A 21,014-nucleotide genomic window follows, 5' to 3' on the forward strand; every position below is an offset into this window, starting at 1 on the left:
ACTTTGTCTTCAGCCATAATAAAGGCTCGCTTTCTGTTAAGTCCACTCCCGTCTACTCACTTGTGTATGCACCTGGGTCCATCACACACACCACCGCACGGCCTGTCTGCAGATCGTGACAGGTTCAGTCTAATTTGGTTGGAGAGAGACAAAACCTGCAGCATCAGAATCTAGGGCAAAAAAAGATGTGAACACAAAGAGCGGACCTGACGCATCAGAATCAGTGAGCTGTCGGCTTTCAGCCTCGACAGCGTGTCTGCGTATGTGCCGTCGGGTGAGAAAGCAGACATCTCACTCATTCTGATGCGTCGGTTCCACACTCTGTGTTTATGTCTTTGTGCGGAATCCGTTTACCTGCTCTGGTTTGCTGTTTTAGCTATTTGGTGGGTGTTGAAATAGTTTTGATAGCTTTAACCTTAGATTCTGGCGTTTTCTGCCAATCAGAGAGGTCTGCCCCAGACTATGTCTGACTGGTTTGGACCACAATATGGGCATGTGTGTCTGTTGTTGACCACAGTTTCAGACTTTCAGAGTTGCGGAGACTTTTTCTTTTTTGTACTCGAATGGCAGGTCGCACCGGCGGACAAAGCTGAGCTCGATCAGCTCATCATATCTCCACTATTAAACAGGCCTGGACCTGAGGAGTTTTGGTTGTTGTTGTTGTGTGTGAGCTGAAATGCTGCAGCTGAGTGTTCAGAGAGCAGCAAACGGGAATAAACTGTGTTAAACGAGTGAACTATGTGGTCAGGTACGTCATTCCCGTTACAATTAGGTTTAGGCCAAGGGTTTTGGGTTAGGCATTCATTTTTGATGCTTAGGATAAGAAGCTAGACATGTGAGAAGTGATGTGTTACAATGATTGTGAATGTTTTTATTGCAAATGTATCATATATCATATAGTTTTCCATTCTTTGTTACACTTGAGTCATTGTGTACATCTAAAACAGTTCCATAGGCCATATTATACAGCAAGCATAAAAAAAGCGTCCTCAGCAAAGAGTTTCTCCACCAGGTCACGTCCTGCCTTTGGGACAGGACACTGGTCTGAGACTGAGGTTGGGAAGGGCTCGATAGCAGGGTCCATTTCTCTAGGAATCTGGGGGTTGGGCTTAAGTGGGAGAGTGACTCCGAGCTCAGGGCCACCAGCAGGGACATCAGGGAAGGAAGGCAGGGTCACAGGCTGGCCCAGAGCTGGCAGCATTGTCACCATGCCTTCTGGGTGGTCGTGGGGTGCGTTCTCATGTTCGTGCTCGTGGTGATGGTGGTGGTGCTCGTGTTCATGCAGGTGACCATGCTTGTGATCGTGGTCCAGAGCCAGCTCGTGGTCATGTTCATGGGTGTGCACACCTTCAGCGTGCTTGTAGTCGTGGTGTTGGTTGGGAAAGTCACTGCTGTGGTTGTGTGCTTTGTCGTGATGAGTGTGCACGTGATCGTGGCTGTGACTGTGGTCATGGGAGTGGTCATGAGCGTGCCTGTGTGTGCTGCCTGTGGCATGGTCATGTGTGTGGTGGTGATCGTGGTTGTCAGCATGCTTGTGGGTTTGGTCATGATGAGAGTGGCTCTTGGTGTGATCGTGTACGTGGTCGTGTGTTTGGTCTTGTTCGTGGCTGTGTGAGTGTGTGTCATTGTGGCTGTGGTCAGTCTCTCCGCCCAGCAGGTGGAGTGTCTTCTCTCTCTCAGCAGCCTGGAGAAGAGATAAAGAGTATACGGTACATTACAGTAAAGCAAAATCCAGTGGCCCTGTGAATAAGTCCTTACAAAATCTGACCTCCTTCAGATGGGAGCAAATTTAATGGTGACCAGAAAGTGAAGCTGTCTTGTTTAAGAAAAAGGTATTTAAAAAAAATTAAGTCAAGATGGAAGAATTACAATCTGAACTTCTGCTAATGGCCCCATAAGGATTCTATGATTTGATCACAATCTATAGCGACTACCGGATGAAAGCTAATCACTGCATTTCTCATTAAAAGTCAAGTGAACTTTTACCACTATTTTCATTTTTCTTTACAGTATTAATTTGGAAAAACTCCTATATTGTAATTGTTGGTGATTGTTGGAGTTGCTTTTTTTTATTATCATAGGGTCTTTACAACATAAAGCACTTCGAGGTCACTGTTGTTTTGAATTGGTGTTATATAAAAAAAAATGAAAGGAAATTAAATCGAATCATTCAATGATATTTTGTTTGCCCTGGTGAGAATTTAGCTGTATCATCTGATTTTGTAATGTTAGAGCTTGAAACAGTCTAGAGCACAAACAAGATATCAACTTTTACTTTAAATGTTACGACTGTAAAGATGACACTGTGTAAGGTTGACTAGCTGGATCCTGCTTTTCACCATCCTACCAAGCACCATTGTTTCAAAGTAAAACCTGCCACTAACTAAGCAACGGAGAAATTCGTCTGGTTCCTGTGGTATCACAGTTTACAGGTTGTATGTAGAAGTATGATGAACATTAGGAACGAAAAAAAAGTGTTTGACATCACAGATAAAAAATCAAAATAAAACTTGACATACAGAGGAAGACTTGCTGTCCAATAAAGGAAGCAAAGCTAGGACAAACACAAATTCCCTGTTTTGTAGTTTTTCCTAATTAGAGTCAACAGTTTGTGTTCATTTGTTCAAGATCAAATATTTGTTCAAGAGGGAGACAAAAGTTTCAAAGGTTTTATTCTAATAAATTTAAAATTTAGACTCAATCCTGTATGTTTTCTGTGCTATTGAAAGATGTTAAAAAAAAAAACAGAGATCGTATCCTGATAAGACTTACCTCAGGCTCATAGATCTCACACTCTACGTCAATGATTTCATCATTAGTGGGGGAGTGGTAGAGGGATGCCTTACAGAAGCCCTTGTGCTGAGGAGAGAAAAAGAGGAACAAAGAGCCCATTTTACTAAGGTTTAAGAATTAGAAAAACTGAATCTAGGAATAATCTCCTGCTGACGTAAACTAGCCAGTAATATAAAGCTAGAACACATCCTTGCTCGAGGCTTGACTGTAAACAGAGGACTTTGCTTGTAGTGATAAAAACTGATAGCCCCCTGATTGGAGAAGCCACAGTGGAGTAATTTCATCAAGCAGTTTGATCAAAATTTCTCATTTAAAAAATTCAGTTCAGATAAAATAAAAAAGTTGTGAAGTATTTATCTTGACTCACGGCGAACTCGCAGTTCATGAGGGGGCACTTCTCAGCTGTTGCTTCTGCGCTGTTGGGGCAGATGGTCTCCTGGATGCTGAATTCCACATTGTAATACATACTCATGGCCATCTGAACACACAAATAAACAAATGTTTAATTGAGAAAATCATTTGCAGAGGAATTATTAAGTAATCTAGAGTGGTGGGAATAAAAACTGTTGAACATGAAAAGTAGGCCCATGAGGTTTGATGGAAAGCCAGTATTTAGTCATTTATTGATAAAGATTTTAGATTAACCTCTAAGAAGGATATTTTTGTGTGATTTCAACTAATCTCTGGTGTCAGAAATTCAGTCACAATATTCTCAGCCTTGACACTGTGTGTTATGGAAGTTAAGATGACAGGATACATTATGTCACATGTGCTGATGTTCCTTTTGGAGGTATGGTAAGCTTACCCCTGCTGCAGCACGGCAGATTTTGAGGAGAGCAAAACGATTGGCGAGTCCGCTTTCCTTGTTGAACTTTTCCAGAGAGTGGGACACAGTCTTCTGAACGTTGTTATTGTCGTGGTGAATTAAAGTTGGGCAGTCAGGATACATCTCATGTACTCTAGCTGCAGGAACTGAGCAGAACAAAAATGGTCTTCAAATTTTCAAACATTTTGTGGTGTGCAAAAAAAGCGCTGTCCCAGATTTTGACATGTAGTGCCAAGTGTTGCCCTACACGTCATTTCTTAATGTTTTGCAAGGAAAATTGGAAATAGGTGAAACAAAGAGATGCGGTAATTTTCATACCTGGTCTGATAACACAGCTGTATTTGTAGAGACGCTCCACTCTGTGCACCTTGTTGATGAAGATAGCAGCTTTGCACTGTCCATATACCTGCAAACACAAATACAATATATCAATACACCACATGACTTTTTCCCCTTCCAACTTCTGAACTAATGCTTATGGAACAAAAACCTTATCGATTAAGAAAATAAAAATATAATAAAAACAATTTTATTATAACAACTACTCAAGAAAGCCTTGAGCAGAACAGTGTGAGTACATGCACTTGCAGGGTGTGTGTCTTTTCTAACCGGCATGTTTGCAGTGGGACGAGTTTCACAGCTCTTCCAGTCCTTCTTGCTGAGAACGCTGCATTTGGTCTCCACGACATCCAGAGTCAGGTAGGAGACCACACCATTATCTCCCTGTAACACGCACACATACTGTTTTGTCAAAAACACAAACATTTACAGTCATTAAAACCTTAACAGAATTTAACAACAGTTTCTGGTTTTACTTCCCGGGATCTGTGAAATCTCCTGATTTGTAAGCTTGACCCCTTGCAAAATACAAACACTAGTTTTTTAGTGTCGCAGGTCTAATAGTTCCTTTCTGCCCATCTTTCTGTGCAATTGTGCTGTAACGGTTGCTGCTCTGTCTCCAGATTTCAGCCAAACGCTTTTCAGTCACAACCCTTTAAATGGCTGGATTGTACTGAAAACTAAAAGTGCTCCAGTAAACAAACAGAAATGCAATGAACTGAACTGGTTTGATACTGCAAGCAGCAGCATGGCTTACATGTCTCTTTATGTGTGCGTTGGACAGGCGGTGCAGGCTGAAGATGTAGCCCTCCTTCCTGTCCTGGTTGATTTTGGTAAGAGCCAGTTCAGCAGCTGCTTTTGTTGATGCGTCTTCACATGAACCTGGCTCCATGCCACCACGCTCCACTGGTGCACCATTGATGGTCACACAACCCAACGCCAGCAGCAGTGATAACAGCACGCAGGTCTTCATGGTGGTACACACTGTCACACTCAGGCTTCTAGAAGAGATGTGCAGAGGAGAGGTCACATTTTATATCCTGCTACTGTTGCACACACAGCTCCTCCTCCTGTAAAAAGTAAATATAACCACTGACCCCAACTCCTTATTTAAGTCATGCTCATCTATCAGGCAACAAGTCAAATACTCACCAGACTGCACAATGGAGCATATTAGCTGAGATATAATCATCTTTTCAAGAGTCTTTCTTCTTTGGGATCAATGGGTGCAGCCAGTGGGTTTGATCCACTCTAGCCACTGAGATTAATTAAGGACAGGGCTTAATGTTCGTTAAAGAGAGACAGCATGGACAAGATACAGGACCACAGCAGTCAATGATCTAAAAAGACAAAGAATGTTGGAGAGTAATCAGAGCAGCTACTGATCACTGTACAACTTCATATCAGCTAACTGAAGCGATATCATGTCACCACTGTCTGATTAAATCACAGAAGAACAGTGGGGCTAATTGAAACTTTCCACTGGTTTGTATACTATCTTCTTTTTCCACTGCATTTGGAAACACAAGCAGTATATGTATAGCAAGAACTTTATAACATACAAGGACAGCATGTTGCAAATAGAATTGATACATAGTCATAGACATCCCAGAATACTCACTAAACCTATGCATCAATATTTAGCAAATACAAAAATAAAAGACAATGCCATATACTTAGCCTTTTAAGTACACATCATTGTTTCAATATGTTTTCAGTTATGTTTTTCAAATTTTAGTTGTTAGTTTAATCTTAGGAAATTATAATAAGCTAAGTGTTTTTTTTGTTAAATTTGTGTTGTTACACTTAGCATCGCCACACAGAGTGCCACACAAACCCATTCTGACTGAATGAATGTGTCGGCTTTCTTTGGTCATGCAGTTTGCCATTTTTACAGCTCTATATTTATTCTTAAAATGTGTGACCTCATCCTCTCCCCACTCTTTCTTAACTGGTCACATTCACTTCCTTAACATGCTTTTTGAACCATTTTTCAGAATAAATAATTGAAATATTACATGAGTGAACGCCTCCCTCTTCAGTGTGTGCAAGTGAGGTATTTAAAGTGTTATGTTAACATTCTTTGGTCTTTACTTGATGCTGTGAGGATAAACTGAAGCAGAAAGCAGACTTTAGGTGTATTCCCCCTGTTCCTAAATTTGACCCCGAATCCCACTCAAGCGAATGAGTTGTTACTTTTTTTCCTTTAGCTGCAGTGAATGATGTGACCTTTGACAAGCATAAAGTAGTATTTTTGGAAGAACAAGGTGATATCCATAGAGTTATTAGTAAAACAATTAGCTCTCAGGGTTATTGATGTCATGTGGGATCATCTTGACACAAAGCAGGACAAAAAGCAGCCACCATTTAAAGAAGATCTTTGGAACGTCCTTCAAGAATTCTGGACTTACTTTCACGTAAGTTTGCAAATGTTTCAGAGAGAAAATGCAGAGGTATTCCATAGGTGAATATGCAATCATAACAACCTGCAGTGTTTAAGTTCATACTAATGCTGTGCGATTTTTGGCCCATTTTGAGCCGATTTTTGAGTCGTGCGACCGTTTTGGCGATCGGCCCGATTTTGGCCTTCATCGTGCGTCGTGCATCGTGTAGTATACGTGGGGTAACGAGACGCGATTAACACCTCACGACGAGCTCCCGATCATCAATCGCTTGGTCGGGAGGATTTCAAACCTTGGTCGGGAGGATTTCAAACCTGTTTGAAATCCTCGCGACCGTCGTGAGGGTGTCACCGCAGTTTGTCACACTGCGCACGCGCAAACACAAATGTCAGCGAAAAAGACGGCGCAGCACGGCAGTGCAGCGTGTGATCTGGACACAAGCGATGGAGGCACAACTTGTAGAACTTTGGAAAGCTCATCCGAGCCTTTTCGATGTGGCCTCACAAAATTATCACGACACAACAACCTTGAAAATAGTTGGATCTACACTGCTGCTCAATCACAGCTGCCTGATCAATGTTTTTCATTAGCAATTTAGCAAAGTTGATGGTGGTGGTGTGTCTGTGTGAGTGAAAGACGGAGAGGGAGAGAGCGACAGAATTTCTGTTATAACCTTCATTTTATGGACGCACAGTGTGAGCACTCAGGTCGCATCAGAGCATCGGGCCGTATAGTGTGAGACCTGCATCGTGACCTATGAAATTCTAACCCCTGCGAGTCAACGAGAAAAAATCGCACAGTGTAAGCCCAGCATTAGGAATTAAATTTTGAGTTTCTTGAAACACACTTATTTCAACCACAAGGTGGTGCTACAGTATAGTGCAATATCAGACCATCATTTTGCACACTGAGGTCCTGGATACACTGGTTATAAGTCTGAAGCTATTCTGCACTTAAAGACGCAGCACAGAATGCATCATTCAGCATTTATCAAAAGACACAAAAGACATTAAGAGTTAATGAATAGTCTACCATGTGTATGTTTAGCTAGTGATGTATGTATATGTATATGTACATATATATGGGTGTGATACTGCAGCAATGTACATTCAAAATAAAAATTGTATCTATACAAAAAAAAAAGTGTCAAATTATTGAACCCCTGAAATAAAACAAGGTGAAACACAATTGTTTCTGATGCAAGGTAAAATTAAACATTTGACTCCAGTCATCACTTTGGACAACTGAGTGGCCCCAGTTCATCCTGATAACAGGAGGAAATCATCTCAGTGACTTTGAAAGAGGCTCATTTGTCAGGGCACAGATGGCAGGAGCTTTAATCGCAGACTGTTCCCTTGGCCAGTGCCTCAATGGGAACCGTGACTAAGCGACATCTGCATCCAGATCTACTGAAAAGACATCAATAAATAGGTAGGAAGCCGTAATCAGCAGTGCATATATGCTGACTCTAATGCTTATGATGCACAAAACAGCAGCTTCCTCAGGTACCTGAGAAAATCTGCAGGCTGTAATCAGACTGTTGAATTAAGAACTAATTAAAAATTATAATAATGCGTGATACAGATGTAGTCTGTCAACCCCTTATTATAAAAACGTGGATTTGGAGACCCTGTGGTGCAAAAACCACAGACAATGTTCTACGGAGATGTGTGGAAAAATACTGATACGGTCAAGTGAGTCATCAGCAGCTGAGGAAGCAAGTGACACGCACAAAGAGAACAAAACTCACCACTTGATCCCCTCAATATTAGGGTCAAGCATTCAGGCCTGCATGCTTTGGGGTGCATTTTCATGTCTTAGTGTCAGTCCATATTTTTAGTCCATCTTATTTTACAGGGTAAGACCCGGCACATCACGTTGTTCTGAATGATCACCTTTAAAATGTGAGGAAACACTTGTATCCTGATAGGACTCGTCTTTGATAACTAGCCTCAGTCCACAGGGTGAGCACATGAAGATAATCTCTTCCTCAGTCGTAATGAAGAATGGGGCTTCCAGACGACCTGGACACTCAATGCTAAGGAGAATTAAAGCTATTACGGTGGCAGAACAGCTTTTTAACAAACCTGTTTTTTTTCTGACTGTTTTTGAACTGTCAGCAAAACTACTCATCATCAGGTATGATAAATGTATAGGATTTGTTTGCATTTACAGAGACCTTTACAGAGGTCGCGTCTCACATAGTCAGAATTTAGATTGATCTCAAACGTTAAGGGTCAGTGGATTTGTAAACAATGATTCATATTATAAGGCTATAACCTGTGCAGGAGAAAGAGAAGGGTTTCGGGGGAAGATGAGGAAAAATTGTAGCTCTTGGCACAGAGAGAAGGGTTATCTCATCTGTCTTTCAGATCTCACAGGTTACACAGGGAGTGTGTAATACCACTTCAGCATGCTCAGACCTGGATTTGTTTGGAACCACACTTCATATTGTGTAAGATATAATACATTGGGATTTTACTGACCGGTGCAATATTTCAGACGCATGCTGTAAAAGGTTTAATGCAAACATTAAATGAAAAAACGGACTTTCTTGTCTGTGTCCTCCACAGACTGTGTAAAAGATGCTTCTAGCCACTTTGATGTCACCCAGTAGATTGTGGACTCAAACTATGAAAACTCAGCATGAGCATTTCTGGCCGCTGCCATACAGTTTTTTTCTTCCAAAGAAGTATTTAGACAAGGGAGTGGAGTGTTAAACTACCAGGGAAGGCTAGCAAGCTTTCTTAACCCCATGCCTCCATGTATGTTTGACATTTACAGACACAGCTATTTGCTAATTAGTACTAATAAACTATTAAAATGCTACATAAACTTGAATGGTTTGTATCTCACAGCAGATAATATAATTTCTCAGATTATTCTGTTGTTCTGATAGGCACAAACATAATCAAGAGGACTATGTTATGGCGTCCATCTTAGAGACTCAAATTAGCAGAGGTGAAACATACAGCAGATAGCTATCACCTGCAGTTACCTGTGTCAGCACACACACTGATGAAAACTACCAGCCCCTAACTAAGCCTTAACAACAAATGAGTAGGTTTCTAATAAATTGTTAACAAGGTGATTTAATTGCTAAATGGGCGATTATGGGGATTGATTTTCCTTTTTAGTCTCAAGTGGCCATAAGAGGAACTGCAGGTTTCAGTTCCCTGAAAAGACAGAACAAAACACATGATTTAAATTCTGTTGTGTCACCTCTTTCTCCATTCTGCTTTTGGTCTCACAAATCTCTACACTGTTCCAAAATAAAATTGATGAAATAGATTAAAGGGCAGCACGGTGGCACGGTGGTTAGCACTGTTGCTGCACAGCAAGAAGGTCCTGAGTTCAATTCCAACATCAGGCCGGGGTCTTTCTGTGTGGAGTTTGCATGTTCTCCCCGTGTTTGCGTGGGTTCTCTCTGGGTACTCCGGCTTCCTCCCACCGTCCAAAGACATGCAGCTTGTGGGGATAGGTTAATTGATTAATCCAAATTGCCACTAGGTGTGAATGTGAGTGTGAATGGTTGTCTGTCCCTGTGTGTTGGCCCTGCGACAGACTGGCGACCTGTCCAGGGTGTACCCCGCCTCTCGCCCTATGACAGCTGGGATAGGCTCCAGCGCCCCCCGCGACCCTGAAAAGGATAAGCGGAAGTGAATGGATGGATGGAAATAGATTAATGTATAAGAGGAAATAATCCACAGCACAGTGAACCTTACAGAACCTCAGAGTTCAAGCTGCTGTTGTTCTGAAACATCCCATAGCTTTTCTGATTGTTCTACTCCAGTTTGCTATAATGAGCACTGTCACAATGTTTACAATGTTGCTGACTGGGAAAAGAAGCTATGTTGATCTGAGGTATTCCAGTACAGCAGCTTGGCTCCTTATATAGACTGTCTGGTACAATCCAAAATACCCTCTTTTCACATTTAAATGCACACAGAGCTGGCACAAAGTTTGAGTGAGTGTCAAAATCTATTACATTTATGAACTATGATGCATATTTCATAAATTAGAGGTGATGTAATCTCCCGGTTTATCATGCCAGTTATTTACTCTGAAACCGATTTTACCAGTGACTAAAGAAATGTAAATCAGTACTTTTGCTCTGCTTATGTTGTATGATTTTCCTGGACACTTGCCAGACAATCAGAGAGGAAGACTTAAATGTTTTAAAACTCCTTATAATCAGGATAATAATATGAATATAACTGGCACATAAATGTGGGACTATTCGGAAGAGCAATAACGGGTTAACTCCAGTATAACCAAAATTGTCTTCCTTTTAATAAGCTGAGTTGTACATGAAATGTTCATTGGCTGAGACCTAATTAAGATTTAAAACTAGATGTGGAAATTTTTTTTAAAATTAATGAACATAGTAAAAATATATAAATTGTTGTGGCATGAATGGCGGACTTGACTAGGCCACATAGTTTGTTCTTTTAACCTTTTTATTCCGGTTCCTTTTCCTCTAACACATAGCTGCAGCTTTTCAGCTGCATCCCACACACAACAACAACATCAACCACAACCTCAGGTCCCGGCAAGTTTAATACTGGGTAAGTGTGATGAGCTGATGGAACTCTGGTGTGTCAGCCTCACCTGCAGTCATGCCACATACCCCCACGGCCTTCTGGCCTAGCCCTATTCCCCCTTGCCGCGAACGGGAGAGGAAATCAGGATACGACCATTGGTGTCCCCGACCCCATGGACCAGCGGCAGGGAAGGGTTGGATCGGGGGGCCGACCGTGTGTCCAGCGGCAATCGACTTTGTGTCCAGCGGGATCTGGGGGCAGACTGTGCAGGCGGCGGATGCGCAGCAGGCGAGGACGTGAGCCGAGGCTCACAGTCAACTAGATACGTGCAGGACCACTGCAGCTGTTCCCCCTGGCGGCGAAACACCACCACCTGGTCCCGCTGCGTGGCCGTGGCCACCATTCGGGCCAGCGCCTCCACTGACTCTCCCAGTCATAGTTCCGCCATTCCACCTCCTGGGTTTCGGCACCACTGTGGCATGAATGACTAACCATACTCTGCCACAATTGTATTTAAATTTGTCTACTCAGCAAAATGCATTTACCAAAAGTGTGAATAGCCTTTGTATATTAATTGTAATAATATACAAGGCAAAAAAAAGTTTTCTACAATGAATTGAGCTGTCTGGGAGCAGATGGGAGTTTGGGAAAGGCAACAAAATGTACAGCCTTGGGAAAACAGTCTATTGTTGTGAGTTTGACAGTATCAACAGCAGAAGGGGGTAAGCAAGTGACAATCCACAACAATGTGGGACCATTGCTGTCAGGGAGTTGGAAGAGGGTGGAGTAGACCAGCTAGCGGAGAGCTTCCAGACTTACAGTATTATGTGGATAGACTTGAAATGCAGACACATACTCTCAAACATCTGGTTAGTGTTGGCCATCAGAACATGTGTTGAAGCAGATAGATTGTCACTGTGGTAAGAATGGCACAAGCAAATATGGAGGCATCGGCCCAGTGAATGACCTAAAAGTGAATGCTGGACAACACATACAAACGGTTGGCAGGACCACCTCGGGCTCATACTTTTGAGGATTCCCGACCAAAGATTCTACCTCCCAAGTGAGTGAGCCCACAATGCATGGCAGAGGGAGAATTAGATCTTAGAACCTAGAACTGTTTTTGTCATTGTACAGTTTCTTGCACAGTGAAATTAGGTAGCAAGACCACAAAGGTGAAGGTAAAGAAAACAATATACAAAAAAAAAGAAAAACAATATAAGAACTTCAGTGCTTTGCAGTAGACACAGTTTTTATGTAAGCAAGAGACATCCGAAGAGTGTTCTTAGTGCAAGGGGAAACACTTGTGGCAAGGTGTAGTCTGACTTGGTGGTCCTGGCTGAATTCATTAACATTAGTTACCATTCCTTAGTGCTCTGGACAGCTTCATGGGTACCGATGTAAGTACAATAAATACAGAGAAAAAAAAAGTATTTTTCAGCATTTTGCATAACTTTTGCTGTATCTTGCACAAGTAACTCGAGAAAGATAGATAACCACATGAATTAGAAGTTAAAGAACAGTGAATATTGGGCATACATATGTACAGGTGAGACTGCAGATTCTTTTAACTTGATAAAAAGCACCTGCTTCCTTTCATGTGTCCCATCGCAGCTATGGGCTTTTGCAAGTTTTGTCGTTCTCTAGTTGTCTAACACTGATTAACATGTCTTGAGCCTTTTTATTATTAATTCTCCTATAACTTTAGTAAGAACGATTACTAAATCCAAGATTTGAATACTTTTATCACTGAACGTTTCAACCCATAAAAAGCAGAGCAGCAGGTTTCTGCCATGTGATTCTGTTGTTGAATTTCCTTTAAAGGATGTAACAGCTACACCCCCAGTCGGACTTTAATGAGGCTTTTAAAAAGAGAACAGTACATGCTGTTACTGACTGGCCACGAAGAACCTTAATAATATATGCATGTATTAAATTGGCCTGTTAACTTAAAATGGAAAACAATCGTTTCAGTCTTAAAGTGCATCAATGGATTAGGTATAACTATTACTCCTTTTCTTGTTTAATGAGTATTGTTAAATTAAGGCTGCCACTAAGTTACATAACAAGTAACAATATGTTCCAGTTGCTATTTTCTGCCTTTCAGTTCAGAGTGAAATACTGAGCTTAAACACTTAACAAAACACTAAACGTAGAAGCATTTGACTGTACCGTGACCCTCATTTGGATGTTTTAATGTGGCTTAAAGTCCTGTCTTTATCTAAATCAGCTGTGTCTAATTAGAAACCTGTTATTTTAAAAATGTTTTTAAAATCATACACCCATTTATATCACCACATACAAGTTTGAACCCAGATTAAATCTACACTGTTGTGTACAATGCGCTTGTCCTTGCCCTTAAGTGTGATAGTGAAGAACAACTAAGAGGAAATGGCTTGAAATAGTATTTTCCATGGCAAACAGAGAGGCAACAACACTGACTGCAGTTTAAATGCTAAATTACACACCTCATGACTCGCTAATGGAGGACTTTGTGTGACCATTTAATCGGCAATGAACTGACAAACACATGCACGAAGACACGGTCTGACACATGCTAGTTTGCACGCACATGCATGCAAAGATAACTTCAATTGCAATTTCGCAGACCAATATATCGATTAGGCAGACAAACACAGGCTCAGTGAGTGTCAGCTGAAATAGATTTTCCTGAGCTCCAATCCATTACCAATAACTGTGTGAATAAAAATGCTGCTGTTGTGAAAGCACTCCGTTGTACGATGTAGAGCTGATGATTTTAAACCATTAGTATTAATTGTAAGGCACACTTTAATTATGAGCGAATGCAGTCAAGAAGCTTTTTCTTGTGCAATTTATTGATTAAAAAGAATAAAGCTGAGTCTAAGTGGCAATCTCAAGGGCTGTAAAATGAAGCCAGAATGAAGTGTTAGAAACGGCAAGTTCTAGACTGGCCACTTAAGGGTTGCTCATAGGCTCTTATGATCAGCTGTAATATTTGCAGCCTGATTCAAAAAACACTTGGAGGTTATAGGGATAGTTTCCCTCTTGGGTGAGTATATTTTTTCATGACTGACCAATTTATTAGTAACATTTATCGTTAGAGACTTGGCTTTTTTTAATTGATAGTTCACTAGCAGGGACCACTTCCTTGGTAACGATGGGCGATGAGGGATGAGGAAGTGCGAATAGTGCTGTGGCTTGGGGAAGGCCTTGAAGGGGACTGGCGACGGCTCTTGGGCCGGGAAGAACCCCATGTACTAATGAGAAATAAAGGGAGGAAAGGAAGAGAGGAGAGGACAGGAGAAGAGAGGAAAGAAAAAGGGGGGGCAGGGTGGGGCATGAAAATGAGAACAGCAGGTATTGGAGAAGGAGGTTTTTTATAGCCTGAGGCCGGAGGGGGCGTGAAGGAGGAGTGGTCTCGCTCCTGAAATTCAGATGATATCTCCACATGGCCTGACTTAGATAGTTGTAGCTGATTAGTATGCTAGGTCTTGCCTTCATTAATTCAAGTCGCTAAACTTGAAAGAACAAGAAGTTTATGTTTCAGTTTTACTGAGTGAAGACCTCATTACTTATCACTTATTACAAAGTAACACGCTACTGTAATTACAGCGTATTACTTTTTTCAGTAATGTACTAATGTAATGTGTTACTTTAGTTACAGTAATTACACTAATTACAATTATGTCGTTATTTGTGTTACAAAGGTTTTTTTAATCTATCTGTACACCGGGAAAGAAAGGTTGAGGGACCTGGTGGAGCGGTGGAACAATGGTAAAGTGCAAACTGCATCCAGGGAGAAACAACTGCATTATATACTGCTAACATGCTAAAACTATGCATGCTGAACCCAGCCCAGCAGCCAGAGCTTGAACTTCAACTGTTAACAAAGATAGTGTTGAGCAGCCATGATTGTAGTCTCTGTTCCTACCCTTTTCTGGTAGGATACTTTAAAGCGGTGATGACAGTCTGTAAAACTGTTACTGCTTTGCAATCTGGCAGATGACAATATAAACACACACATAATTTCCCCTTAAATATAATCTGTGTTTATGTCATATAAACACTGACAACTGCAGTCAAAGACTGACAACAGGTGTTGTCACAGTGCATATGTTCGTCTTTTGAAAACAATTCATGGTTTACCCTTGTACAATGAGCCCTTGAAGCTTCATGCCAGAAACCTCGTCATATTTTAAGAGGATGTTTTTGCACTGACATTATTTCATTGAAATTGCTATAATCTGTGTATTGGTTTATGGAGGTGAGGTAAAACATTTTCTTCCTCCAGGATTTGCCAGGGCTTTGTAGGATTTGTCAGCTTTCACCTCTTTAGCTGGTCGTGATGGGCCCCAGTACACAATAAAAATGTATGCCACCTGAGTTGGAGCTAGATAATCACCAAGCCTCAGGACACCAAATTGTTTTCTACCTCTTTCTTTTTTTGGTTTTGAGTATCACAATAAATATTACACTGAAAAGAAGAAATACAAGGTCTGACAGGGAGTTTGCTATTATTAAAAACATTCTGCCGAATGCCTGATACACCATATGTGCTCTGACAGTAAACAGAGAATCCCTTTTCCTTCATGTAATATGAGACCTTGGCTTTTGTTATTACACATACCATGCCTCAGGAACAGCTGTGGCCTGTAACTACAACACGGTGATCTGTTGGGGACATTATAACCAGCGAAAACACTTCGAGGCTGCAGTCTGCAAGCGCACAGTCTTAAAGTACATCTCCAGAGGGGCCTGTGGTCAGTCTTGACTGCAGTTGTCAGTGTTTATATGACAGAAGCACGGATTATATTTAAGTACAAATTATGTGTGTGTTTATATCGTCATCTGCCAGGTTGCAGAGCAGTAACAGTTTCACAGACTGTTTGATTTTAATCTTTGGGTCAAACTTTATTTCTACTTGCACAAAGAATGAGTTCACTGTTATGGAGAGAGAGTGAGCGAGAGAGAAAGAAAGAAAGAGAGAACACGCGTGCGTACAAAGAGGAATGGAGTTATCAGTTGTGAGAGTGATTAAAATGGACTTTTTCACATGGCACCATTGACATTTTAATTAGTGTTGAGGAGATTTGCGGTGAGTGCAGTGTCCAAGTCAACAAACAGAGGTGTGCAGCCAACAGGAGCCAATTCAGAGCTTAAGTGAAGCTTTGTTGAGCACAGACAAAAGATTTTTTGGGTGTCAGGCTAACAAGTTGTAATAATAAAAACAGTTAAAAAAAATCAACAACAGCAAGAGTTCATACTTGAAATCTTTTCTTTGTGAACTTTGTGGAGTGCACATGGAAAACATCAGTTTGACAGGAAGCAAGTGGAACATTTTTCAACAGATGTCTTTTTTTAAACCAATATCTGTATTAACAAGAAGGCCAAACACACACACACACACACACACACACACACACACACACACACACACACACACACACACACACAGCTCAGTGACTTATCCATCAGTGTCTCCATGTCAGATGAAAGCAGTGACTGAGGCCACCCAGGAAGAGTGATTTTGATTGTGAACCTGCATGTTGTTCCACACGTAGCCTCTTAACAGCTCATTATGACCTGTCATGACTGACTTGCAGACAGTGTCTAAAAACAATCACTATAGCAGTGCTCTCTCTTCCTTTGCACAAAATACTGTGAGTTTTCTGCTAAGGGTCATTTAGCAGAATCTGGAAAAGTCTACTGCTTTGTTTGGGTTCGATATGCTCACAGTAATCTGTGAGTGAATAATAAAAACTGGCTTCACAATTATTCCTGAATAACCCATTTATAATTCGAGTACTTACAGTTTACAGTAACGTCACAAAAAACATCCTTCGTTTAGCAAGCTATGACTTTTCATTAAACAAGCATTCCTGTCATGGTACCTTATGTGGCGAAACAAATAGGTCTTAGAATTTCTGGAGAAAGTCCTCTTTACTATTAGCGTAACTTAACCCAAAACAGAAAGCAATCATAATCCAGAGCTAAGCCTGGGTTCTTTGTATCCTTACCAGCAGTGGCGGGCCTTTCGTGCCCTGGGCGAACACCTCTTATTGCAACCCCCTCACCCCCCACCCCCACATATAAAACATATTAAGGATTGTACATTAAGATAAATATTTTACTGTAAAAACTGTTGTTTGAACTAGAGATGGACCGATCCGATATTACGTATCGGTATCGGTCCAATACTGACCTAAATTACTGGATCGGATATCGGAGAGAAATAAAAAATGTAATCCCATCCGAAGTATCACAAAATCACCTCACAAAAGGTGCTACTTGGCGTAACCCAGCTCGGCGCATCGGAGCAGTATGTGTCACGTGATAGCGGCTGTTGTCTGCGAGACCTCTCAGTGGTCTGTTGGAGCATTTGGAGCCTCGCTACATGCTTCCTAACCGCGGCATTTCATCTCGGAGAAAACTATCCCAGAGAAGTAAAGCAAGTGTGTAAGCTTGGTGGCGCTGTCACTTGGTGTTCGCTCGCTCTGTGGTAGAGTATCACTTCCTGTTCCTGCTCAAACACAGTGGTGTTTCTGAGTAGCTTATTTGCTTAGCGATTTAATTAACAACTTTTAAATACATTCTTCTTTCATAGTATAATCTTCACGTGCTTCCTCCGAAGCACACTTTCTGTGTACTCACTACCTAATTTATAGCCAAAGTATTCACTCACTGTCTCTGTACTGTCTCGCTAGCCTAGCTTAGCTCGTAGCCGACTCGTTAGCACCATGGCTACTTCACCTGTCCCTCCTGCACTTTCTTGCTCATTGTGTCAGATGTTTAGTTACTCCTCGGCCTCCTTTAGCAGTAATGATATCTGTAACAAATGTAGCATATTTGCAGCTCTGGAGGCCAGGATTACTGAATTGGAGACTCGGCTTCGCACCCTTCATTCACCCGCAGCTAGCCAGGCCCCTGTAGCTGGTGCAGCCGAAAATAGCGTAGGCCCCGCTAGCTGTTCCCCGGCAGGTCCCAAGCAGCTGGGGAATCAGGGCGGCTGGGTCACGGTGAGGAGGAAGCATAGTCCTAAACAGAAGCCCCAGGTACACCACCAACCCGTTCATGTGTCTAACCGTTTTTCCCCACTCGGCGACACACCCGCCGGGGGTCAAACTCTGGTAATTGGCGATTCTGTTCTCAGACATGTGAAGCTAGAGACACCGGCAACCATAGTCAATTGTCTTCCAGGGGCCAGAGCAGGCGACATTGAAGGAAATTTAAAACTGCTGGCTAAGGGTAAACGTAAATTCAGTAAAATCATAATTCACGTCGGCAGTAATGACACCCGGTTACGCCAATCGGAGGTCACTAAAATCAATATTGAATCGGTGTGCAACTTTGCCAAAACAATGTCGGACTCTGTAGTTTTCTCTGGTCCCCTCCCCAATCAGACCAGGAGTGACATGTTTAGCCGCATGTTCTCCTTAAATTGCTGGCTGTCTGAGTGGTGTCCCAGAAACGATGTGGGCTTCATAGATAATTGGCAAACCTTCTGGAGGAAACCTGGTCTTGTTAGGAGAGACGGCATCCATCCCACTTTGGATGGAGCAGCTCTCATTTCTAGAAATATGGACAAATTTATTAAACCCCCCAAAATATGACTATCCAGAGTTGGGACCAGGAAGCAGAGTTGCAGTCTTACACGCTTCTCTGCAGCTTCTCTCCTCCTGCTACCCCCCCAAAAACCCATCTCCATAGAGACTGTGTCAGCTTCCAAACAGACAAAAAACAAACTAAAAACCAGCAACAAACAACTTAAACATAAACAATCACAAAGAAAGAACAATACAGTATCCACATCTGAACCAAAGAGTAAAACAGTGAAATGTGGATTATTAAATATTAGGTCTCTCTCCTCCAAGTCTCTGTTAGTACATGACTTAATAATTGATCAACAAATTGATTTACTCTGCCTTACAGAAACCTGGTTGCAGCAGGATGATTATGTTAGTTTAAATGAATCAACACCCCCGAGCCATTCTAACTACCAGAAATCTCGAAGCACAGGCCGGGGGGGCGGTGTGGCAGCAATTTTTCACACCAGCCTATTAATTAATGAAAGACCAAGACAGACTTTTAATTCATTTGAAAGCCTGATGCTTAACATTGTCCACCCCAGCTGTGAAACTCAGAAACCAGTCTTACTTGTTATCATCTATCGTCCACCTGGGCCTTACACAGAGTTTCTGTCTGATTTCTCAGACTTTATATCTAATTTAGTTCTGAGCTCAGATAAAATAATTATTGTGGGTGATTTTAACATCCATGTAGATGCTAAAAATGACAGCCTCAACATGGCATTTAGTCTGTTATTAGACTCAATTGGCTTCTCTCAAAATGTAAAAGAACCCACCCACCACTTTAATCACACTCTAGATCTTGTTTTAACATATGGCATCGAACCTGAACATTTAACAGTGTTTCCTGAAAACCCTCTCCTGTCTGATCATTTCCTGATAACATTTACTTTTACAATAATTGATTACACAGCGGTGAAGAGTAGACTTTATCAAAGTAGATGTCTTTCTGAAAGCACTGTAACTAAGTTTAAGAATATAATCCACCCACTGTTATCATCTCCAATGCCCTGTACCAACACAGAGCAAAGCAGCTATCTGAACGCTACCCCAACAGAGGTCGATTATCTTGTTAATAATTTCACCTCCTCACTACGTACGACTCTGGATACTGTAGCTCCTGTGAAAACTAAGGCCTCAAATCAGAAGTACCTGACTCCGTGGTATAATTCTGAAACACGTACCCTAAAGCAGATGACTCGTAATCTGGAGAGGAAATGGCGTGTCACAAATCTAGAGGATCATCATTTAGCCTGGAGAAATAGTTTGCTGCTTTATAAGAAAGCCCTCCGCAAAGCCAGAACATCTTACTATTCATCACTGATTGAAGAAAATAAGAACAACCCTAGGTTTCTCTTCAGCACTGTAGCCAGGCTGACAAAAAGTCAGAGCTCTTTTGAGCCAACCATCCCTTTAACGTTAACTAGTAATGACTTCATGAACTTCTTCACAAATAAAATTTTTATCATTAGAGAAAAAATTACCAATAATCATCCCACAGATGTAATATTATCTACAGCTACTCTTAGTACCATTGATATTAAGTTAGACTCTTTTTCTCCAATTGATCTTTCTGAGTTAACTTCAATAATTACTTCCTCCAAACCATCAACGTGTCTTTTAGACCCCATTCCTACAAAACTGCTCAAAGAAGTCCTGCCATTAATTAATTCTTCGATCTTAAATATGATCAACCTATCTCTAATAATCGGCTATGTACCACAGGCCTTCAAGCTGGCTGTAGTTAAACCTTTACTCAAAAAGCCATCTCTAGACCCAGCAGTCTTAGCTAATTATAGGCCAATCTCCAACCTTCCTTTCATATCAAAAATCCTTGAAAGAGTAGTTGTCAAACAGCTAACAGATCATCTGCAGAGGAATGGTTTATTTGAAGAGTTTCAGTCAGGTTTCAGAGCTCATCACAGCACAGAAACAGCTTTAGTGAAGGTTACAAATGATCTTCTTATGGCCTCTGACAGTGGACTCATCTCTGTGCTTGTCCTGCTAGACCTCAGTGCAGCGTTCGATACTGTTGATCATAATATCCTATTAGAGCGATTAGAACATGCTGTAGGTATTACAAGTACTGCGCTGCAGTGGTTTGTATCATATCTATCTAACAGACTCCAATTCGTGCATGTAAATGGAGAGTCCTCTTCACACACTGAGGTTAATTATGGAGTTCCACAGGGTTCAGTGCTAGGACCAATTCTGTTTACATTATACATGCTTCCCTTAGGCAGTATCATTAGAAGACATAGCATACATTTTCACTGCTATGCAGATGACACCCAGCTCTATCTGTCCATGAAGCCAGATAACACACACCAATTAGTTAAACTGCAGGAATGTCTTAAAGACATAAAGACCTGGATGGCCGCTAACTTTCTGCTTCTTAATTCAGATAAAACTGAGGTTATTGTACTCGGCCCTGAAAATCTTAGAAATATGGTATCTAATCAGATTCTTACTCTGGATGGCATTACCTTGGCCTCCAGTAACGCTGTGAGGAACCTTGGAGTCATTTTTGACCAGGACATGT

At 41.5% G+C, this 21,014-nt stretch overlaps 1 protein-coding gene across 1 annotated transcript; it reads right to left on the reverse strand.

The window, feature by feature from the left end:
- Positions 1 to 846: 846 nt before the first annotated feature.
- On the reverse strand, positions 847 to 5,419 carry LOC113009680 (fetuin-B-like). Its single transcript, XM_026148141.1, has 7 exons — positions 4,716 to 5,419; positions 4,229 to 4,342; positions 3,938 to 4,025; positions 3,599 to 3,765; positions 3,161 to 3,271; positions 2,773 to 2,859; positions 847 to 1,684 (listed from the first exon to the last, which is right to left on the reverse strand). The coding sequence occupies exons 1-7, from the start codon at positions 4,929 to 4,931 to the stop codon at positions 962 to 964; spliced, it is 1,506 nt and encodes a 501-aa protein (XP_026003926.1). The 5' UTR covers positions 4,932 to 5,419; the 3' UTR covers positions 847 to 961.
- Positions 5,420 to 21,014: the final 15,595 nt, after the last annotated feature.

The sequence above is a fragment of the Astatotilapia calliptera genome, chromosome 17, assembly GCF_900246225.1.
Source record: "Astatotilapia calliptera chromosome 17, fAstCal1.2, whole genome shotgun sequence".
NCBI classification, from domain to species: Eukaryota; Metazoa; Chordata; class Actinopteri; order Cichliformes; family Cichlidae; genus Astatotilapia; species Astatotilapia calliptera.

Bases quoted from the DNA above. Each gene is read 5' to 3' on its own strand.
- LOC113009680 (XM_026148141.1), bottom strand. From the start codon at position 4,931: ATGAAGACCTGCGTGCTGTTATCACTGCTGCTGGCGTTGGGTTGTGTG. The intron at 4,343-4,715 runs GTAAGCCATGCT...TGCGTGTTACAG, and splicing joins ACGCACACATAAAGAGACAT to GGAGATAATGGTGTGGTCTC. The intron at 1,685-2,772 runs GTAAGTCTTATC...TCTCTTCTCCAG, and splicing joins GTGAGATCTATGAGCCTGAG to GCTGCTGAGAGAGAGAAGAC.